This window comes from Strix uralensis, chromosome 7 (genome assembly GCF_047716275.1).
Source record: "Strix uralensis isolate ZFMK-TIS-50842 chromosome 7, bStrUra1, whole genome shotgun sequence".
Taxonomy (NCBI): domain Eukaryota; kingdom Metazoa; phylum Chordata; class Aves; order Strigiformes; family Strigidae; genus Strix; species Strix uralensis.
In genome coordinates this window covers 14983650-15005522 of record NC_133978.1, presented here as the reverse complement: position 1 = coordinate 15005522, position 21873 = coordinate 14983650, and the positions used below count along the sequence as shown (strand labels likewise).

At 40.6% G+C, this 21873-nt stretch overlaps 1 protein-coding gene across 1 annotated transcript; it reads right to left on the bottom strand.

Annotated features, from left to right (window-relative positions):
- Positions 1 to 902: 902 nt before the first annotated feature.
- On the bottom strand, positions 903 to 14814 carry PLAC9 (placenta associated 9). Its single transcript, XM_074874519.1, has 4 exons — positions 14441 to 14814; positions 3572 to 3672; positions 2517 to 2637; positions 903 to 1093 (listed from the first exon to the last, which is right to left on the bottom strand). The coding sequence occupies exons 1-4, from the start codon at positions 14496 to 14498 to the stop codon at positions 1083 to 1085; spliced, it is 291 nt and encodes a 96-aa protein (XP_074730620.1). The 5' UTR covers positions 14499 to 14814; the 3' UTR covers positions 903 to 1082.
- Positions 14815 to 21873: the final 7059 nt, after the last annotated feature.

The following is a 21873-nucleotide window of genomic DNA, read 5'->3' as shown; positions in this document are numbered from 1 at the left end:
TGACTCAGTTTATGTACCTTAGTTTTTCCATAGAATTTCTCTGGTTGTATCCACAGAATTATTCAGAAATTGTTGTGTTGACAAGAGTTTGGGACTTGTGTGCTGTTGAACAATTGCCTGTACATGATATCTGTAGTTATTGCTCAGTATTTTAATTTTGCATGTTGTAATTTCTCTGACTCTTGGAACTCTGAATTTTTATTCCCTGCTAGCATGGATGACATCTCTTCAGTTTGTTCTCAAAATAGAAACATGAAGGAAAAAAGAAGTGCAAGGAGGGGGGGAAGAGATTTGGAGCTAGGTCAGTAAAACAGACTGCTTTTTAATCAAGAATGTGCAAACTCCTCTTATTTCCCATGCATATGCACGCTTTCTCTCCATTCTGGAAAAGTCAGGCAGGTCCTTTTTTCTAGAAGAAGTTATGTTGCTGTTTGTCGTGGAAGAAAATGGGGGTGTCATGGGGGTGGATGCTGGAATTAATTCTGGGTTGCATTGTCACTACAGCAAGGGAGAAGAGTGTTAAGATTACAGAATAAGGTGGCTGTGGGTCCAGATTACAAATTCTGACTAGGATGTGCATATAGGACTCCTGTTTCAGTCGATGGCAGCAATGTGACTGCATCCAAAGCTGGACCACTCCATACACCCATTTTGGTCAGACAATCGAAGCATATCTTGAGAGGAAATTGCAGCTGGAAGTGTATCTTCATTGATTTACACTGATGACAAGAGTTCACTTCTTTGCCAGGGAAGGAGAAGGCTTTTTGATTAAGGGAAGTTTGTTAGCTGTGCTTTACTCCCAGACCCACCTGATCCTGTTTTCTTACTGAGAGTGCTGTATTTGGAATGCAGTTTTGATAAAGTAGGGCTGCTGAAAGATTTAAAAGATAAAAGATTTGAAATAGTGTCTAAAAGCAAATGCCTGTTTATTATAAAGCACAAGAATGCAGAAGGCAAACTACAATTGAGGATTATTCAACCCTGCTCAAATTCTGGAAATACAAGCTTATTTAATGAACAAAAGTGCAACTGTTTATGACAAGCATAGTGTTACATTCAGCTGTCTTCTGTCTTCGCAGTGCTCAGCTGGTATCTGTATAGAGAAGAGCTGATGTAATTATTTTTGTTTATAAGATCAGGATCAACCTTTGTGGATAAACATCACTTAAAACATGAATCCTGCTACTTTGAAGTGGGGAATTGTCACACTGATTCACCACATCACAGAAGGAAAGTCTATCTGCAATTCTTAAGCCATTTGGCAGTTGTTGCAAGCTCCATCTGAGTAGTACTCACTATAGATGTGCTACTGATATACTGAGGTTGATTTAGGATTTCCATTTTAAATTCACTGTAACACTTTACTGGAATACTTTTTTAAAAAAGAAATTGTTGCAGGGGAGTAACTTAATTGCCTATTAACTGCCCCTCACAGAAAACTAGAAATTTTAATGAATAACAGAGTGGGTGAGGACATACCAGTCATGGTAACCAGATCCATACAGCCAACTGCAAGAACTAAAAGCCAAAATAAACTCTACTGCTGTCTACTTCAAGCCCACCTTCTATCATGTAAGTGCACTACGATATGCATGTGTGTAGGTACCCATGTACAGCTATCTTAAAAAAAAACCCCAACACTGACATAACTGACTTCATAAGCATGTCTGTGGATGCTCATACCTTTCCACAAGAGGTTTATTTTCCACCAGGAGTGTCTCTCACCTTGTTAAATACACTATTGATACAGAGAATGAGGAGGACAGAGCGTTATAAGACGCTCTGTAGAACAGGTGATCTCATCCAAACAATTTCTGTTGTGGTTTAATTTATTCCAGAAACATTTATCCAGGAGCATATTTTGTGTGAGAAGCTTGCATGTCAAAATTGGATTTAAGATATCAAAATGGTAATACTTGTAATAACTTTTTTTGTATTTTTTACCTTCCTTTGTTTCATTTGTCACACATGGAACTAAAGAATCACAGGATCTTAAAACTGAAAGACCTTGAGATTGCGTAGTCCATTCTGCTGTTCTACAGTTCTACACTATCATTTCTGTAGTTCACTGGCCTTGTAAGAAAGCTTTGCATTACGTTTTGCTTGAGTCTTTCTTGATATGTTATTTCTTGTTTTATTCACTTTTGCAGTGGGGAAGAAAACACAGTTTTCAACTTTGTGGCAGCCTTACTCGTTCTGGTGGGCCACTTTGATACTCTTCAGACTAAATATCCCCAATTTAACAACCTTTGGGTATAGCTCATGTATCTAGCTCCTTGGCTGGGTTTTTCCTTGTTTGGTGTTTGGGGTTTTTTTTTCCCCTTTACTTCCCCCCTGCCTCTTTAGTGGTTGTTGAAACCTGGTGTTCAAAACTGGACCCAGTATTTCAGGTGAGGCCTTAGCTGCACTGAATTGAAAGAAGGAATTACTTCACATCTTGGGGGGAGAAAAGATTACATGTTTGGTAACACTTAAACACTGTTTTCAGCTTAGGTTATATCCCACGAGATACGTACCATCAAAAATGTCTGTAAATGGGGTTCCTGGAGCAATGGGGATATTCGATGTTGTCTCACTGATGATGTTGAGGAGCGATTTGACTTCTGATTCTAGATGCTCCACTGTTTTTAGTACCTTCTAATGAAAACAAGGGAGACAAATGGAGAAAGGGGGTGGTCAAAGGGTCAAGTGGAAGGAATTGTACCAAATATGTTAGCGGAAGTGCAAATCGAATGTCCCATAATGCTAACAGCTAATTTAATTCATATTGCGCATTGCAGATTTAAATATTTCTTGTGTTATGCTGGCCTCTAGCGGCGTGAAGTATTAAAGCTTTGTTTTGCGACAGTTAAATTACAGCACCTCTTCATAAAGAATCACCCATAATTTGACCTTTTAGAGAGACCTTTGCATTCATTTGTTTTTAATTCTCTCTCACTTCATCATATCCAAGAAAATCTGCAGGGAAGATGAGAGGACCTGATGGGGTGGAAAGAAGAGGGCTGGGACTAGAGCAGGAGAGAAGTAACTGTTCCATTTGAGAAGCAACAGCATGCAGTTTGGCAGCTACCCAGCTGGGAATAGTTAGCACTGGACATGTAGCTTGTGAGTGCTTAAGGCACCAAGGGAAAAAATTTAGAACTTTTGCAGCTTTCCTAGAATCCCAGTCATAGAGTTCATTTAGCTCTTGAGAGTCTGCAGGAGCAAGCAGAAACTCCTCTGTCAGTCTTGGAGTCACCTTCAGAATTCACATCTAGCCATGAACAGATGTGAAACTTCACAAGTATCAGTTCTGAGATTGTTATATTAATGGCATGTTTATAAACATTTTAGAAAAAGCTGATGTGTAATAGTGATTGGTCAATCAGTTGTTTGGAATTCATCAATATATGTTTCTGGTAATAATGGCTTTACAGATAGTTACAAACCATGACATCTGAAAAAAAGTCAGACCTTGAATAGACTAAACTCAAGAAAGGACAGTATCTAGAAACATCATTCTTCTTTAATTTGGTCAAAAGGATGGGGCAGCAGTCTGGTAAGGTCCAGGAGCCAGCACAATAGCTCTTACCTCTTCAATAATGTCTAAGCGTTTGTGGATCGTATCATGTTCGTTACACCAGCTTCCTCTGCCCAAACTTCCAGGTAATACACTGACAGGGTCTGCAGCAGCTGGAAAAATGGCCACAGTTAATTAGCAGGAGCTTTTTAATAGCAGTCCTTTCTGACTTCTGAAGTGGTATTTTGCATGCTAAACAGCATTGCTTATGAAACTAATATAGGAGTCCCAGGTAGAAATGGACCTCTCTCCCAGTAACTACAGCTGTACCCCAGTGCTGTGAATGTCCCCTTGCCTGTACATCTTTCTCTTGCCAGGGGTATTTTGTTTTGTTTTGTGTGTATGTTTGTTTTATAAAATCTATTTTTTCCTATTTGTGTAGGGTAAGTTTATAGACTGTAACTCTGTCTACAAGTATAAAACTAAGCATTGGGAACATTAGCCTTACACATCAGTTCCTCTTAGACTTTCTTCAGAAGCAGCTGGTATGGTACAGCTTTGAAGAGTAGCTACGTTTGTCCACTTATGCCCCAAATGGATCCAAGCTGGTGATTCCACTGTGCCAGAAACTTGTCTGTAACACTGATTTTGCAATGGGAAGGGAAACGATAAAAGTGTGTTCAGCTGATGCCATTTGCTGACCAAGTCACTTATATATGGTGCTACATACAAAGTCACTTATCTCTTACAGTTATCTGTTTTTACCTCTCAGTACTCATGAGCTCTTGCTCTTTGAATCTTCATTCTGCTGGCTCTACTCCATGAAAAGTCAGTACCTGCTGCTGTCCATGCTTTAATGGACCCAGTTTCCTTTTCAGAACTTTTGTGTAACATTCAGTAACATTTAGATTTTAGTAAGTGTGCAGATAACTGTAGCAGAGTATTTTAAACCCCACTAAAGTCATAACATATCTTGTGCCATGTAAAGTTAGGTCTTATTCTTGTTTGAGGCCTGAAGAAGCTATGATAATGAGAAAGCAGCAGTAACTCATTCTGTTGTTGTTTGTAACAAAAAGGAAACTGTGAGCTTGTGTTATAATGAACAGTAAGAAATGTAAGAGCAACTAGTTCTGTCCAGTACTGTTGTGCAAGAGCAGTGATTTAGAACTGCTTCATCGCAAGTCTGTGCCAAGATTTATGGAGCGTAGGTATCAGATGATGGCAAACATGTCAGTAAGGATTGTAGCTGTTGCAGTTTGATGGGATGAGAGATGTACTCTGAGTTGGAATCGTATCCTTGAAATCGGCGGCACAGGGCGGGGAGGAGGAGAGAATTAAAATGTTATCTGAAGTACTAGGCATTATTTAGAAATTGGTTTGGTGGAGCTTAAGAGAGAAATTTTTTGTTGTCTATTTGTTACGAGATTCTAATTTGGGGTTTTTTGGTGCATTCACCCACCAGGAGGTGGTGCTGTTAGGGCAGAATCCCAAATAATTTACCTGTTTACAGAAGATTGCTGAAATATGGCAGATACTTAAACACTAGCTGCTTTGCAGTTGCCCTTTTTTCCCCCCTTTGTTGCTGCTGGTGGTGTTTCGGGAGTGTGGTTACCTTGTAACTTAGTGGCCAAGTGAACCATGATACTTCTCAAAATTTTTGCTTATCTACGTGTTTTTTCCATCATGGGTGGAACAATATGGAGATACTGAAATTCTGTGTTAGAAATGGAGGTTACAAAGCAGTGGCCAGTCTTGGTCTACAACCCTTGGCTTTCCTAATAATAGCACAATAGCAAGGGAAGCTCCACTTAACTGTCAGAGAATAATAAAATTTCCACCTTTCCAATATTTCCAGCTCTAGCTTTCCGCGTCAAGCGTGATGGCCCCATTCAGCTGTACACTGAATTGCCAGCCATTATGTTGGAGAGAGAACCGAGGGCAAGCAGAAGGCATGGGGATGAGGTAACTGCGGATCAGTTGTTGACTGCTGGGAACATTCCCAGATCTAACTACAAATGAACTGTGAAAAGAGGCGGCAGAAGTCATTAGGTGGAGTAAGAGCAAATGGAAGAATTAAAGAATCCCCCAGGAGGTTATTTTTCACTTTATTAACCTAGCTGTAGATGACTGATCACAAGGTTGGATGGAAAGTTTGGGTGAAGGCCAGCACCAGTGGTATGCAGTTGTTAAAGGAGCTTTTAGCCAGCTGTAGTTACATGCCAGGCTTGTTTAGTTTTGTGTGTTCCATAGAAATGGAAATGCAAGAAGGTTAGTGTTGGCTAGCTCAAGTTAGTGTTGGCCACTTCTTTTTCTCTGATCATGCATCTTATATCATGGTGATCCATTAAAGAAAGCCCAGAGCTTTGCTGTAGGAGAAGCAGAAGTAGCTGTCTGTCCTGCCCAGATGGGACTCTGACCCAGTGACTGTCTGGCCTTTCCAAACTGCCTAAAGGCCTGGTGGCATGCCTGTTGGCACTGTGCAGGGGCTCCTTTCACCTTTTTCCCAATACAGGACCTCAGATCTGCAAAGTGACTTTTTGAAGCAGAAATTATATAAGGTCTTACCCAAAATGCCACTTTGATCATTCCTTTAGCTTAGCCCTTCTGTGTGGAAGAGCATTCTGTTCAGCACAAACCTCAGCATTGTGCTGACTGCCACATGGGGAGATTAGATATGATGGATGACTGTGTCATTTGTTCAAAGCAGGGGGTGCCATGATAGGTATGCATAGCCAGCGTAAGGTTGTTGCATCTCACTGTGAGGTTAGCAAAACACTGCGCAGCTTTGTGTGCACATGCATGCCTAGAGAACTAGGTAAAGGGGTTGCTGTGAAATGCAGGACTCAGTAGTGTTTGGTTGCTTGGGGTGGCTGGTTCCTTTCTTCTGACACGGAGACAGACAACTTTCTGGCACTCAGAGCACATTGCTGTGTTATAAACTGTAATGCAGTTATCGAAGGAGGAGGAAGTGTCTTGTCCTAGTTTGATAGGACTGTAAGCTGTTACCCAGAACCACAGGACTAGTGCAGTACCTAAAAAATCTGACAAATAATCCAAGCCAAAGTGTCTCATGAAACACCTGATAGCTGTTGTTGGAGAGTGGTAAGTTAGTAGAAACCAAAGCGTATCTAGTTCCCGGACCTCACAGTATGGAGTTGGCTGAGGGCTGACCCAGCAGAAACCCTCGCAGCCAGGGCCTGCATGTCTGTGTCTGGGTAGCGACCCTCACACCGGAGCAGAGGTGCTCTTGCACTTGCAATTGCCCCTTCACCACCATGACAGAACAGGGTACTTGAGGTGGGTGATTTCTGCTGCTGTCTGGGCAGCCAGTGCTTTGATCAATATAGTTGTCTTCTGTTTTCTGAGCCTTGGCTTGAGGCTTTGTCTGCCAAAACCCCTGATTGTTATTTTGTTGTCTGACTTTAGCTCTTAACCCACAGCCTTTATCTCTTGGATGGGCTGTTCACAGGACACATCCGGTCCCTTGTAAATATGGCATGTATCTGGGTCACAGCGGTCAGACAATTCTGCTGAAGCAATAATTTCCATGTGCTCAAGGAGAATCACATGTTGCTTATGAGTGATGCCCATCTCTGTATTGCAGTTGGTGAAGGAAAATGACACAGTCTGCCTTTGGCACTGACCTTCTCCAGCAGCATCTCTACCTCATGTAATAACAGCAGTCACCTTGTAAAGGAAGTGCAGAATGGAAGGCTGCAAACCATGTAAGCAAAAGACTAATGGCCTTTTAGGATACTTCCATGTATTTGCTCTCTTGTTGCTGAAGAAATATTTTTATAATGTAAATGAGAATTTTTACTTGCCTATGTGTCAAAGCACATGCATAAATGCAGAAAACTTTGATAGTAAAATTTAAAGCTAAGCTTTAAATATGCAGCTTCTTTGTTTGCTGTATAAATTACATATTTAAAATGTGTGGGTATGTGCGACTTCTGACAGCTTAAGCAAGTGTGTAGGAGGCATATTTCAATGTCTTAAATATCTCATTTGAAACCTAATGGATTACTTCAGGCAGATATTTGTTGTTCTCTCTGCTATATTGAAGCATTACATTACCTTTCAGTTAATTTCCCATCAGCAAATTCCCACCTGATGCTTCCTGCAAGTGAGATGCTTAGTTCAATTCTTGAAGTCTGTCCTATTTGATATATAGGTGGTTATTTTTCATCAAGAATCAGAAGTCTTTTGTTCAAGATAAGAAAACAACCCATGCCTTTTTTTCCTCCGATTAAGTCATCCATGCTACGTTGGTTGTGCCCGTAAAGCCAGGTGGTTACAATTGCCCTGTGCTGTGATACAGTCAGACACCAGGAGATGGAGCAGGAAAATGAAGAATCTCTGTGTTGGTTCCTAATAAGTATATGTTTAATAGAAGAGTATGCTTAATGTTTGAAAGCAGCATGATAAAGAATATGATGATGATCTGTGTATCATGGTCAGCCTGACTGTAGAAAACTTGATCTTATAGCAGGGGATAGAAAGAGCAATGAGGTAAGAGCTAAACCAAGCTTAGCAAACAGAGTAAAGGCCTTAGTTCTAGAATACCTCTGCTAAGCTCCTCTGCCCCCTGTACATTTGATATATTCCCCAGTCCCCCAAGATGTTGCTTCTACACAATCCCTGAAGAAGTCGTCTTCTAGGACCCTCAGGATTCTGTCTATCCAGATGCTGTTAAATGGTTCATTTTGATCATTCAAGTAGATGCTAATGTTAAGCATCAGAATAAACCCAAGCAACTGGCTCTTAGCTGTCATTTGGCACTGTTACCAAGTGCCACTGTTGGCAGAACTGAAGTATGCGATCACACAGATCTGGTAGGTCTTTGTAAGTAACCTTCCTAAAGATGCATTGCTGGTCAAACTGAAGTTACAGGCTTGATACAGAAATTACGGGGTTGGGTTCTTTGGTCTGTGTTACGGAGAAGGTCAAGCTCAGTGACCATAATGTTCCCTATTGGTCTTAAAGTCTATAAAATTCCTTCTGCATCATTCTATGATCAGTGTGGTTTTGAAAGTTAACTGAGAGTTCATGTTGTGCTCAGTAGGGAGGGGAGGGGTAAAACAAAGCAGGCCACAAGCCAAATGAAAGACAAGCGAGATTGAAACAGGAACCAGATGGCAAATAAGAAAGCTTGAAATAATGTGAAAGACCAAAGGGAATAAAGGAGAACATGTGTAACTCTTCAAGAAAACATACTTTGCTGTGTGTTCTTGTTTGCATTGCCTTAGGTTTAGCAGTATCATTTTATACCTGGAGCATATAGCATAAGGTGGCCAAATAGCTTTCAATAAGAAAATGAAGGAGGGGTAGTAATGGATTTATGTTCCAATAGGAAAAAGGTCATGAACTTAAGTATCAGATTCAAATGGTGAACCCCCCTAACCAATTTGGGAAGAATTCAACAGACCTCTGAAGGGATTTGCTGATCCTTGCTTAAATTATTCCTTCTCTAAATATAAGTGTTGGACTCCACTTTAACATGTGTATATAACTTTGAAGTGTTAGCTCAAGAAATTATACACTTTACAAAAGTGGTTGGTGAAGTTAACTTGCAGCTGAATACAGGAAAGGTTCAATTGCTTTGAACCTGAACTGATACTAATACTATCAGTATTAGAGCTTTCAGACCTAAAACCATGTTAAGCCAAGACTTTTAGTCATATTTAATTTTGGGGGCAGTTCTTAAAGGCATCCAACTTAGTTTCCAGTTATGTCAACGCTTAATTACATTGGCATCCTTAGATATGGAAGTACTGGAATAACTTTCTGTACCACTACCGGTTTCATTATCACCAGTGTGCCCAAATTAATTTTAAACTGTATTATATATAACTTAATCCATATCAAATTTTCTTGTTAGTACATGTTGTATTGGAAATGTTTTTTAATGTGCAGATTGTCTTCAAATTCTTACATGCTCAAGAGCATATCTTTAACTGGACATAGAGTATCTTCCAGGCTGTAATCCATAAAACACTGCCTAATGCTTAGCTGTGATTTAGGCAACTCTGAACCTCTTTCAAGATTCTAGTTGCTTAAAAATAAGGGAATTCTTGCCTTCAGTGATTGCAATAAAGACTACAGGAATTGTAATTAATACGTAAAATTTCTTAGCTTCTTATATACTGTCATAGGTTACTATGCTTTACACTGGAGGCAACTGCAGGGTTTTGCTTATATATACATGCAAATATATATATATACACACACATGTAAATATATATATGTACACACACCTTTATTAGGCTCTAGCTTTTATGGCAGAACAACATTGCAGATTCCATACGGGGCAAATGTGGAATATCCAAAGTGAGAGATGGAAGGTAGGCATTGTATATTAGATGGGAATTGACAGTAGAAAGCTCTTCAGGAACTTGGGGTGTGCGGGAGGATTGGTTTGGGGTTTTTTAAAATCATTTCGAGAAGGTACATTGAAAGTTTTAAATGCCTAATTAGGGATTAATCTGTAACCTATACATTCACTGTATACTTCAATTGCTACCTGAATGCCAGTGAAGCCTTGGAAAGATTTCAGACATGGAACAAAACCCAAGGGATTCCTCTGGTATCCAAGATTCATGAGCATCTGATAATGGAAACACCCTGAGATAAGGTTCTTCCATGAAATTAATTATTTTTAATATTTATTTTAGATGCTAAATAACCATATCAGAAAGTGAAGTTCCAAACTTGCAGACCTGGTTTATACTCTGCTTATCATATGCTGCTATGAATAGTATTTCAGATCCTAGATCAGTTAAGATTGAACTTATTTTAATTCTTCTTTCCCTGAAAGAGGACCAAAGAGGACATATCATGCATTGTGGGATGTACTGCATTAGTGAAGGTGGGTCAGGGTATCAGCATACCAGTTCTCACTTCTCTAACTTGTCTGTCCTATCGATCGGCATCTGAGATGCCGTGTTGTGATGTGTTCTGGTCCTGCCATGCCTCACTGGTGCTTGTGAAATACGTAAAATCCGAAATGGGATTTGATAGAAATTGTTCCTGACTAGGAGATGGCTGCCATGTATTTCTGTGTAAAACTACTTTGTTTGGAGGAGGTTTTTGCTATTGTGATCCATGTCATTCTTCTTTCACAAGGGAGCTTCAGCTCTTGCTTACCCAGCAGTGAAGTCCGAGGGGGGTCTGTACAAGGCCAGGGATAGTTTGTGCTGCCAGTGCGCACTCTTTTTTTCAGACACAGCAAAATCTGGGGCCCCTGCTATCGCTCTCTGCCAGAAGAAAAATTACTACTTGAAAAACCACTATTCTGCTGCTGCTGTGTTACCATATTTGTGATTGTAAGAAGCACTTAAGTTTTGTATATTTTCATTCAAAAGAAGCAGCATAACAATAAGATGTTCCTATGAGGGAGCTGTTGGCTTGGAATGTGTTTCCAGCATGCTGGTCTTCTGAACAAGCAGCCAGGGAATATCCTCTTGTGCTTGTTGCTTCAATGGAAAATAACCACAGGGAACTGGACTGATGTGAGCTGCGTAATTTGCAGGTAGGTTACTCTAATTCGTGAATGGGATGCCTTGATGCTTTGGGCTGCAAACAAAAGTTTCCCTTTATTATGTATTTATTTATGTGTGAACATATATTTGTTTTGGAAACTAAGACAGTGTTAGGAGGATTATAGCTAGTAGCTGTATAGGACATGCTTCTGTGTGGAGAAGGGCATGAGCAATTTTAGGAAGAAGCGGAGCTGTGTTGTAGCACATGTAAAGAATGTAAATTGTGTAGAATGAGTGAGCATAAGGCTGGTTTGAGAATGGAGGAGGTGAGATAACATGACTATTTGATGCCACCATCAATTTGAGGTTGACCACTGGTATATGGGGATAAAGAGTTTTTCAATTTTATGAGGACATGGCTTTTGGTCTGTGTTTAGCAATAGGAGTTAGGTCATGGGGAGTGGGCAAGGTGAGTCTGTGACTTACTAGTCAGCTCTGTGGTTGTGTAGTTTGCATATGAGTAAGTCATGGCAGTAGAAAGAAATGTGATTGTACAATGAAAGAATATCCTTGAAGATTTTTCTGATGCTTAAACAAGCCTAAGAACTTGCTTGAAGATGTATTTTCCTCTGGCAGACAGTTCGTGTGTTCTGCAACAACTCAGGAAGTAATATAGATACACACACACATGCACATACGTACATACATACTAGATCTTGTCATTCATGGCCAAGACTCACAACTGCTTCAACCAGAGCAGATCAGCTGCATTTATAAATACAGTTGCACCCTGCAGATGAACAGCAGGAGTCCTATATTTCTAAACTCCTGACTTCTTTGGAGTTTGATATTAATCTTTACACATGGAGGTTACAAAGCCTACAGAACTTAGTAAATTCCTTTTAACTAAATATAACAAAACATAGAGTTTTACATATGTATAGAAACTGTAAAAAGGCTCACGTCTGTACAGAACCCCTCTCTTCAGATGCGTCATGGTCTTAAGAAACACACCTACATCTGGGTACACTTTGTTGTGACTAACTTTTTCTCCTTCCTTGTTGGAGCTCTGAGATGAGTGTTTGCAAAGACTGTAATCCTTGCATTGGAGACAATAATGCTGGTAGGTTTCTATAATGACAGAAAATACCTATAACATGGGGTATAGGTTAAACCACTACCAGTTTATTAGCAAAGAAATGTGAGTCCAAGTCTGGTTTAAGATAGGATATCTCTCATAAATTTTTATTGTGGATTTTATTCTACAGTGCAGTAATTTAACCTCCTGGAAGCAAAACGCTGTTCTGTGAGAATGCAAATGGTCAATTTTGGGCAAAAGTAAGCTGTTCTGAAGGGATTTTTTTCTCTCCGGTTTCTAGGCAATGGTCTAGCTTATGGATCTTCTCAGCTTTGATATCGCATGTGTGTATCAGAGGATCCAAAATATTCTGAGAAGTCATATTACGTTAGATGAATGAAGAAAAACATTCTTACACTTGGTTTACTTTAACTTGTAGTTAAAACCGAAGGAAACTTCTGTTTAAAAAATCATGCCATAGTGTGGAGTTTTGAGCAGCAATGCCTCCACTGGAGCTCTCCTGTTGCTGTCTACTTAGTAGCATGCTCAGTATTTGGTTTGCTCAGCTAAATGGAGCATGTCAGCAGAGCCAGCCTGCTTGCCAGGTACTTGTGTACCTGAGGACTCCAGGTCACCTCTCCGCCATGTATAAACATGCAGCAAAGATTTCACTGTTGGGGTGCTGCATCCCTCAGAACAATTTGCCTGGAGGTTTTTGTAAGGATGGAAACACATTTACATGGGGCAGGTACTGAATGCTCTGGTGCCCCAGGCTACATCGTATGCTACATTTGTGAGCCCCCCACAAACTAACCCAGCAACAACAGCAAAAAACTAGAAACTGTGGCCATTAGGCAGGAGCACGTGGTTGCATCCAGGAGGGCTCCTGCACCAGCTTCTCCTCCTGATCTGTTTGAAGGCTGAGCTCTATGAATATGAGATTGGTCATATTAATGGCTGAATTGAAACATAAATTCTACTTTGGCCAATTCCAAACCATTTTTAAGAGGAACCCATGGGCGTTGGGAGGGAGGATCTGTAGGGAAATCAAAAGTTAGATTCCCTGACTCAAAGGTAGCAAACGGAATGTGGGGATGACTGTTTTAAGCCTGTCAGCCAGCCAGGGTACTCCCCTGGTCATAGCAGACACAAAATTGCCCATCTTACATAAAGCACATAGCACATGATTGAGACAGTGAAAATGATTCCCTGACTGAGTAGCTACCACCTGGCATGATACTGGGTACTGGTCTCCACTGCACTTGCTATTCAAGTACTGTTCTATTTAGCTGGATTTTATCTGAATTTGTTAATGATTTCAGCTTAAAACCATACTTTTAGGGGAATAAACAAAAGCATTCTTCCATCCTTTTATTTTTTCTTCTTTAATTTCACAATTTTTTTTTTGAAGCTCGCAAAACTCACAAGATGCTAGTGAGTACTTGTGGAGTTAGAGTGCCCTTGCTGGAGTATTAATATTTCAGTTCATCACTGATAAACATTACAAGGCCAGTTGGGTGGAAGGGAGTCAGGGCAAGGAAAAGTAACTAGGAGTTGGGGGCAGAAGGAACTAACATTTTTTCAGCAAATGTTTTGATTGTAATGGAAACTTACTACCCTGCTGTGAAATACAAACACTGTGTTGTTGAGAAGTAAGAGCAGAGGGAAAAGAAAGCTGGGCCTCAGCTAGCAGAAAACACGTCATACAAACAGGCTGGGAAGCCAGGTTTGTGGTTACACAGGGACTATAAACTCTCAGACTAGCCAAACTGAATAGCTTTCAGTCACACTGTCAGCTACGATGTGATTATAGGTTATTCCAGCACAAATCTGTTGTTAATGAAATAAAATTCAGATGCAAGTTTATCAGATGTTCTGTGTTTATACTTTGTACTCCCAAGGCATTTGGACAAGGCATTATGTGCCTCAAAATCTCAGGAATAAGTAATCCAAAGCAGAAGAGAAAATAATGTGGTGCTGTTACCAGTAAATCTAAAAAGAAGGATTTGAATAAAGGAAAATCTTTCTCTAGTCACCTTTGATCTCATTTCTGAGTGGATTACTGCGTATGTTAATAAGGCTGCCTGAACAGTAATTATGGAGATGCAGGGCACTGGCTGCAGCACTTGAATGTGGTTCTAAATTTCTGAAAATAGTGATAGCATGTCCCTTGAAGTGAAAAATCTCTACCAAAGAAATATGCCACCAGGACAGACTTTAATAGCACAAAAATGGAGTTTTTCCTGTTAAAACCAGTATTCCCACAGAATTTTGACATGTACCTATGTCACCTTCATATAAACCCCATAGAGTAAGCACTTCTTTACCTCCCCCTCCTACCCCACACAAAGGCTTTGACCATGCAAGCTCGGAATCACTTACCTAAGAGATCTTGCTCCTGCAGGACTAAAATAAATGCCAGCACCCAAAGGAAAAGCATGGTTTCAGCCTCTCCAAGCTCTGCTGTAGTCCTGGTGGAGAGCCCTGCAGCCTCTCTCCCCGACTTCGCATCAACTCCTCCGTCCAGCCGTTTGTGCTGAGGTTTAGCCAGAGTTAGGAGGAAATATGCCCAGGCTGAGCCAAGATTCTTGAGCTGTTCTCTTCTGCTTCCCTCCTTTTAAAAAACACCCTTCCAGCTCCACACAAAGTCCAGTTACCCAGGAAGGCTGGCAGTGATCCAATCTCCCCAAAGTTATTTTTTCTACCCTTGTATTTATTTATGCAGACTACAGCTGGAATGTGCTGAAGAGCTTTGGATCCTGTAAATACAGCAAGTGGGGCAAGAAAAGGAAGGGAGAAAGGAGGAGGAAGGGGTGCTGGATGTTTCTTTCCCTGTAGGATTTCTTCTAGGGCGGGGAAAGCAGGAACACTGGAAAACAGAGTATCTTCAGATCTTGTGAGCTTACAGGGCTTTTTCCACTATTTTTTCATTTTGAAGATTGCAGAAACATTCTTTTGTGGGCAGTATGAAGCATGACAGTGTTGTGGGAGGTGGCAACTGTCTGTGGTGCTTTAAGTTTGGACGGTATCATAGGAGCTCCTGAGGAGCCATCTGAGCTCTTTTCAGTTTGGCAGGTTTTTGAGATAGGTTAGACTTGGTAACATCATGTGCAAAAATAGCGCCATTAATGGTATTCTGACAAGATGTGTGATTTTTAGCAGGATCTTAATTGTTAATTGTTTGTCTTGAGAGTTCATGGGTGCTGACTGGGTAAGTGCCAGTCTTTGACTCCATTAGACTGGTGTTCAAAGACTTAAGGTATCTCCTTCCTGGTATTGTTCCTCATATTCATTTAAGTTTAGTTACCTTTTTTCAAACTACTGCAAGTGAAAGGTCAAAGGCCATTAAGGTTTCCTACTTAATCCTAAAGGCCATTGTCCAGGATAAACAGTGTTCTAACTGTTGAAAATAAAAACCTGCAAACTAGAACAGATTTCCTTAGTCTTTACCACCTCTCTAGTAGTCAGAAAATCAAGTTATTCAAATAAGATATCTGAAAGTGAGCCTGTAGAGATGCTCTCATGGAGTTCAAAGTATAATCACCCTCAGTGATTTCCGAATCAAGTTAGATTGTAAGTGCAATTACAAGCCAAAATAGCCTCAGTAATAAAGACTCTGTGATTTGAATTTAGCTCGTAACTGCCTTGAAGCACTGAGCAAAACAGGGCACAGAACAACCTCGGTATGTATTGAGCTCTCAGGGCTGGTTCTAGTAAGCTAACATTTTTATGAAATAAAAATGAAATTGGCTATGAGAATTAGAGTGGCAGTGTTTTTCTGGGTGTCTTGGCTTAAATCACTATGTAGCAATACTGCAATTTTTACAAATTCTTGTTTTGTGAATAAATCTGATCATTCCTGCTGAAAAATTACATAAATTTTAATTTTGTTATGAATGGGTCTTTAAAGAGGAATTGTGACAGGTAACAGTGAGTCCACTCTGTTTTATTCTGTGTTTGAATATGAGAGACTGATGTGGTAGGCTGTGATTTTTAAAGTGAGAGATTATGTGAGTGTTGTCTGCGCTTCGGAGAGAGGAGAGAATATTTATGAATAGTTGGCTGCTGTTTTCTGAATGTGTTTGTCCTTTGCCTTTGTCCTTCCTTAAGTAGAATCACCCAATGCAGTCTCTGTATTGCAAAGGGAGCCTGTTCGTGGATGCTTCTTTGAATGATCTCTGCAGTCCTCTGTACCATACTATTAAAAAGCGATGAACATTCATTGAATCAGTTTTCAACACACTATAAAAAATAATACAATTTCCATTCCAGACCACCTTTGCTGAGGTCACTTATCCCCTTTTTACAGCACATTTCCTTGAGACTCCTCCTAAATTGCTCTCAGGCTCCTGGAACAGTTCAGTCCTTACCAAGGCACTTGCTTCTTATTTTTACATATTTTTACATATTGTGTTATGTTTGACCATAGTGAGGTGGAGAACTAAACAAAATAGTGAGGGTTTTCTCTAGTTTCATACTCCAGGGGTTGTTTCTGTAATGAGAGAGAAGCTCTTTTCACTACAGGGAAATGCAGCCAGAAAGAATACTTCTGCCCAGTGGGATTTTGGTTTTCAGTAGGACTACCTGTCCTGAGAACTTTGATGACCTTGGTTAATTACCTAAGATTACTTCTGGCATTTATAAATACTCAGAATGAAATTACAGATTAAGACAATTTAACTAGCAACATGCGGTACAAAAGATTTAGGGTGTGTGACAGAAATCATTAAATTGCAAAGTAGATTTTTTCAGTGCAAGACAGAATATTTGAGAGCAGCAGAAAGACTACGATACAAACCTATTTGTCTTCTGAAAAGTTAGTCAGTAACTGATCACCATCAGAGAAAGCATTCTTCAGCACATTCATCTTGGAAATGTCCATATATGAGAATATAATGAGATCATATGAATATACGTTTGCACAAAATCCAGCTGTTGAGATGTTCCCAAGATACCAGCAGCCAAAAAAAGCATACCAGCAAATAGGGATGTGAATTTTTGCCAGCAGGCAGTCTGGTGAAAGCGAGAGCAAACATAAGAATTAAGTCTATTTTGGGAGTGGGTTTTTTGTACAGCCTTTCTATATCTCTTGAACTAGTCAAATGCTTGGCAAAAGCAACAAATAAGTGTACAGTGATCCCACTGAGTGCATAGGGAGAAGGAACAGAATTAAAAAAGGATATTTGTTGGCAGAGGACATGTGCCATGTGAAAAAGATCATACTGTTAATGGGCATGAAATCCTGCAGCATGGGCTGACAGAAGATATAGCTGAGCATACACTTGGCAAAAATTGGAGTGTGCTATAGTGCAGTCCCTTGGGACTTTAAGTGAGACAGAGAAAATGGAGATTACTTCAGGGAACAAAACTATGGTAGAAAACCCATCCTTGTAGGGAGAGGAAAGTGCCTTATGCTGAAGAGAAGGAAATGAAAGAGAATAATTTCTGTTCTGGATTTAACACTGGTAGATGATGAAATCAGTGTAAGGTTCGTGTGTCCTGCCTACCTGCCCCTGGGAGAAGATTGGTGTCCATTAGGGACTGTCGATATTCTTTGGGCTCTCATCACAAGCTTAGTATCTGCTAGCTGCTCATGACCAAAAGTTCTTGCTACTTGGAGGCTGTTGAACACCTTATGTAAAATGAGGCTTGGTTCGTGATCCTTTTAGAAGAGGTCAGTTATTTTGTCTCAGTTTACTCAGTTTCCAGCTGCTGGGTTGAAACAGTAGTTGGATAGATGTGAAAGCAGAATTTTGTTACTTGGAGAGGTTGATTTCCACAGAGCAGGTAAGCAGCTTGTGGGCTGCTTCTAAGGGAAGTAGAAGCTGCTCTGCAACTAGTGCATCTGTTAGGTGAACAGATGAAAGGCCTCACCAGAATGAAGTAGTCATTGCCGTTTAAAACTTTTGATAGTAGTGACTCTTAGCACCACATCCTTGACAATCTCCACTGAGCCTCCATGTCTCTCTTGTTCATGGGGCAGCCTCAGCTGGTGTTACAGGTCTTGTGGGCCGCAGCCTTCAATGTGTCAATACCTTCAGGTTCTGTGCCAGTGCAATCCCCTCTCCAGTCTGTTATATACCAAGCTGTACTAGTGTTTATTATCTTGATTTGCAAGGGACATTAAAAAGTGTGAAGTTCTCCTGCTATTGTCATAAAGGCATAGTCTTTGACACTGTTAAAAAAAATATATCACATGGTTGATGGTATGAGGTACTGTCAAGATCAGCTCTGTCTCTAATTGTACCCTCCCTGGAGAAGTTAACAAATGTATGTGTCATGGAGCAGACAACTCTGATCCAGCCTTCTTCAAAACAATACGTTTTGTACTACGCCTAAAGCCAACAGTGAGTCAGCTACAGGAATTGACTCTCCTGTGTCATCTTGGTGCCAACACACTAGGCTGGATTCTGTTTGCCAGCATTAGGTAAGCATCCGATGGCTTCAGGCTGTTTTGCATCTGTGGCTTCAGCTTCCTGAGTAATCATCTGTGAGGAAACTGAATCAGAAAGCTGAAGGAATGGGTGGGTCACATGGAATATTAGTGAACAATGTTGTCGGTTTTGTATTTTTAATCAGTTGTTAGACCCTTTCATTTGACAGATTTCATGCATTTTATGAAGCCTGGCCATGCCTCATGAAATATGGTATGTGATGTGCCTGCCCATTTTAGAGAAAGGAAAACTTTGTCCTAACAAAGCTGGATTAACTGTATTCTCAGCTAAATTAGTGACTCAGGAATAGACTCTTGACTCCCAGTCCTGTATTGCACAGATGGTGATCTGATAATATGTGCTGTATTTTCTATTACAGAAGGCTGCATCCCTTTGCTATTGTAACTTTATGTCCACCCATTTGAGTCACATAAAAATGTGAAATAGATCTGTGAGTGCATGGCAGATAATATTCTAGAAAATAATGCTCATGGCGGAAGTACTTGATTATTCCTAAATTAGAATTACTCACCTAGTGCCTTTCGCAGATCAATATGGCAAACCACACCAGTTAAATGAGATAATTACTTGAAACTGGGCCAACATTTTCATTCTGTGAAGAGGCAACTAATATCTGAGAAGCTATTCATCTGTTGAATAGCACCTTGCTGAACACGAGTCATGACCAACAGCATTAAAGCAGGGGTCTGTGTTACTTAACATCTGTGTACCTTTCTCCATTAGGCAATGCATCAGCCATGTATACAAAGCCTTAGAATATAGGTAATATTTACCATATGAGGGACTTGTGAAGTGGAGATATCTAATAAAACAGAGAAACAGCTGGAAATAAATCCCATTTTCAATTACTAGTCATCATATTCCCCTTTCCTCTTAATTACCACAAGGTCATGGACAGATGCAAAGCAAAGAATGACTTGCCAGAGAGAGAAGCCAAGCTAATCACTCCACTGCCATTCCTCTGAAAATTTACAGTACATGTATTATTTTACAGCCAATGTAGTAAAAGTCCCAGGTTAAGACTCCTTTTAAAATACATTTGTTGGAGGAAATATAATACTGTAGCAGGATGGTAGTAGTTCCTTTGTTATTACAGACACCTCACATCTTTAACTGCAATTTTGCTTTAAGCATGCTTCCAGCACATGCTTCTAGGCAGAGACTGAACAAGAATGTGTATGAATTTTTTCATCCTGCTGACTGCGTAGTTAATCACATGGCGGATCTTGTCCAACAAGATTCCCCAACAGTACAGCTAGCTATTACTGTATGGTTGTGGTGATTTGACCTTGGCTAAATGCCAGGTACCCACCAAGTCACTCTATCACTTCCCCCCTTTTCCCCTTTTTTTCTCAACAGGGCAAAGAGGGGAAAGAAAATAAGATAGGAAAACAAAACAGCCCTTGTGGGTAAAACAACAGCAGTTTTAATATAAGCAAAGCGAAGCAAAGGTCCGCGCATGGAAGCAAAAAAAAAGAAACCAGATTTATTCTCTACTTCCCATGAACAGGCGATGTCGGGCCTTCTCAGGAAGCAGGGCTCCGATACGCGTAGCGGTTGCCTCGGAGGACTAAGGGTGACCCCACCCCCTTCCTCCTTTCTCCCAGCTTTATACTGAGCAGACGTCATATGGTATGGAATATCCCTTTGGTCAGTTCGGGTCAGCTGTCCTGGTTGTGTCCCCTCCCAAGATCTTGCCCACCCCGTCCCACTGGGGAAGGGGAAATGTCAGAAAGAGCCTTGGTGCTGTGTAAGCACTACTCAGCAGTAGCCACAACACCAGTGTGCTATCAACACCCTGCCAGCTCCCAACATAAAACACAGCACCATGAGGGCTGCTACAGGGGAAAGCCAATTCTGGCTCAGCCAGACCCAGTACAGTGGTACTGGCTTCTTGCTTCTATAATTCCAGCTGCAAAACTGCATTAAAAGGCAACTTAAATACTTTCATAATGCCACTATTTAATAGGAGAATTTGTGGTAGTTGCCATAGGGAAATTGTGTAATCATGAATGGGAAGAGAAGTGCCCGTGAAAAAATTTCTATTAAAAGTTGATCCAAGGCATGAAAAACCTTGTGAGAGTATGAATGAATTAACAAGATTAGCATGAACCACAAGCTCTGGAGGCAGGGTATTAATTCAGATTGTTAGAAAACAGATGTGAACTCTGGATTCTTGTCCTCTGCCCCTTATTTTGAATTTTTTTCTAATGAGATCCTTGAAGTGTGATCAGTTCCATGTGTGTTTATGGGGTAGGCTGATGCTGGTTACACCTGCTATTAGTTTGCTGCATCTGCATGAATATTTTAGTTAGCGTTAAGGGTAAAACAAATAAGAGCAAGAATTATCACCTGAAACAAAGTCCTTGCAGGAAATCAGGATAGCATGGATGCTGTTTCTAATGCCAGATTTTAAGACATCCTACCTTGCTTTAAGAGACCAGTTGGCTCTAAGCATATTAAAATATCTGTTACAATACTCTGTCAAGATGTAGTAAAATGCTTTAAATTATCTATCCCAACTGTTCTTTAATTCAGACCCGCCACTGGAACTCATTATAAGAATAATAGAAATATTATTTCTTAATTCAGATATTAATCTGTGTAATTTTTAATTCTGTAAGTGCATTCTGTTTTTTCCTTCTTGGATACTACTTTTCACCGTCTACACAATAATGAAGGGATAATTTTCTGTTTCACAGCCATGACTATCTAAGGTCTCTTCTAATGAACATTGAGAAAAGAGGAAATAGAAGATTAGAGGATAAAAAAACATGGAAGAGGAATGGAGGGCTTATTGCACGTGTTCAAGGAATAAGCATCAGAAGTGAGGATAAAGAAGTCATGTGAATTATCAGATGCTATTAATAATTCCAAGGTAATCTCTTATCTTTAAATTATCTTTAGGAAAGTGAATTAAGAGAAGCTGATAGGACAAGAGCCTGTGGTTAGAATTTAAAAGAAATTACCCCAGTCCAGGGTGCAGAAAGTGTTCTGCTGGTGTTAGATACTAAGACCAGGAAACAGCCCCTGGGAGGGACTTGATTGTGCAGCCTTGATGGAGTTGGTGGGAAGAGAGCATAGGGCCGGGCAGAGAGGACGTGAGGTGGTCGGGAGGAGCCCAGCAGAAGGGCAGGGGAAGGACTGCAGGGAGCAGGCTGGCTGAAGTGGGTAGACACCACCTGGCAGCACGTGTGCTGCCTCACGATGAGGTGGTCTATTTCTGGCTGAGTGGCCATCAGGTTACCCCAGAAGCCACTCTGTCTCCCACCCCATCTTCGGCTCAGGCAGCTCCTTCGTTTTGCTCTTCTCACAATGGCAATTGACAAAGCTGAGGGCCAGGCTGGGTACAGCCTGGGT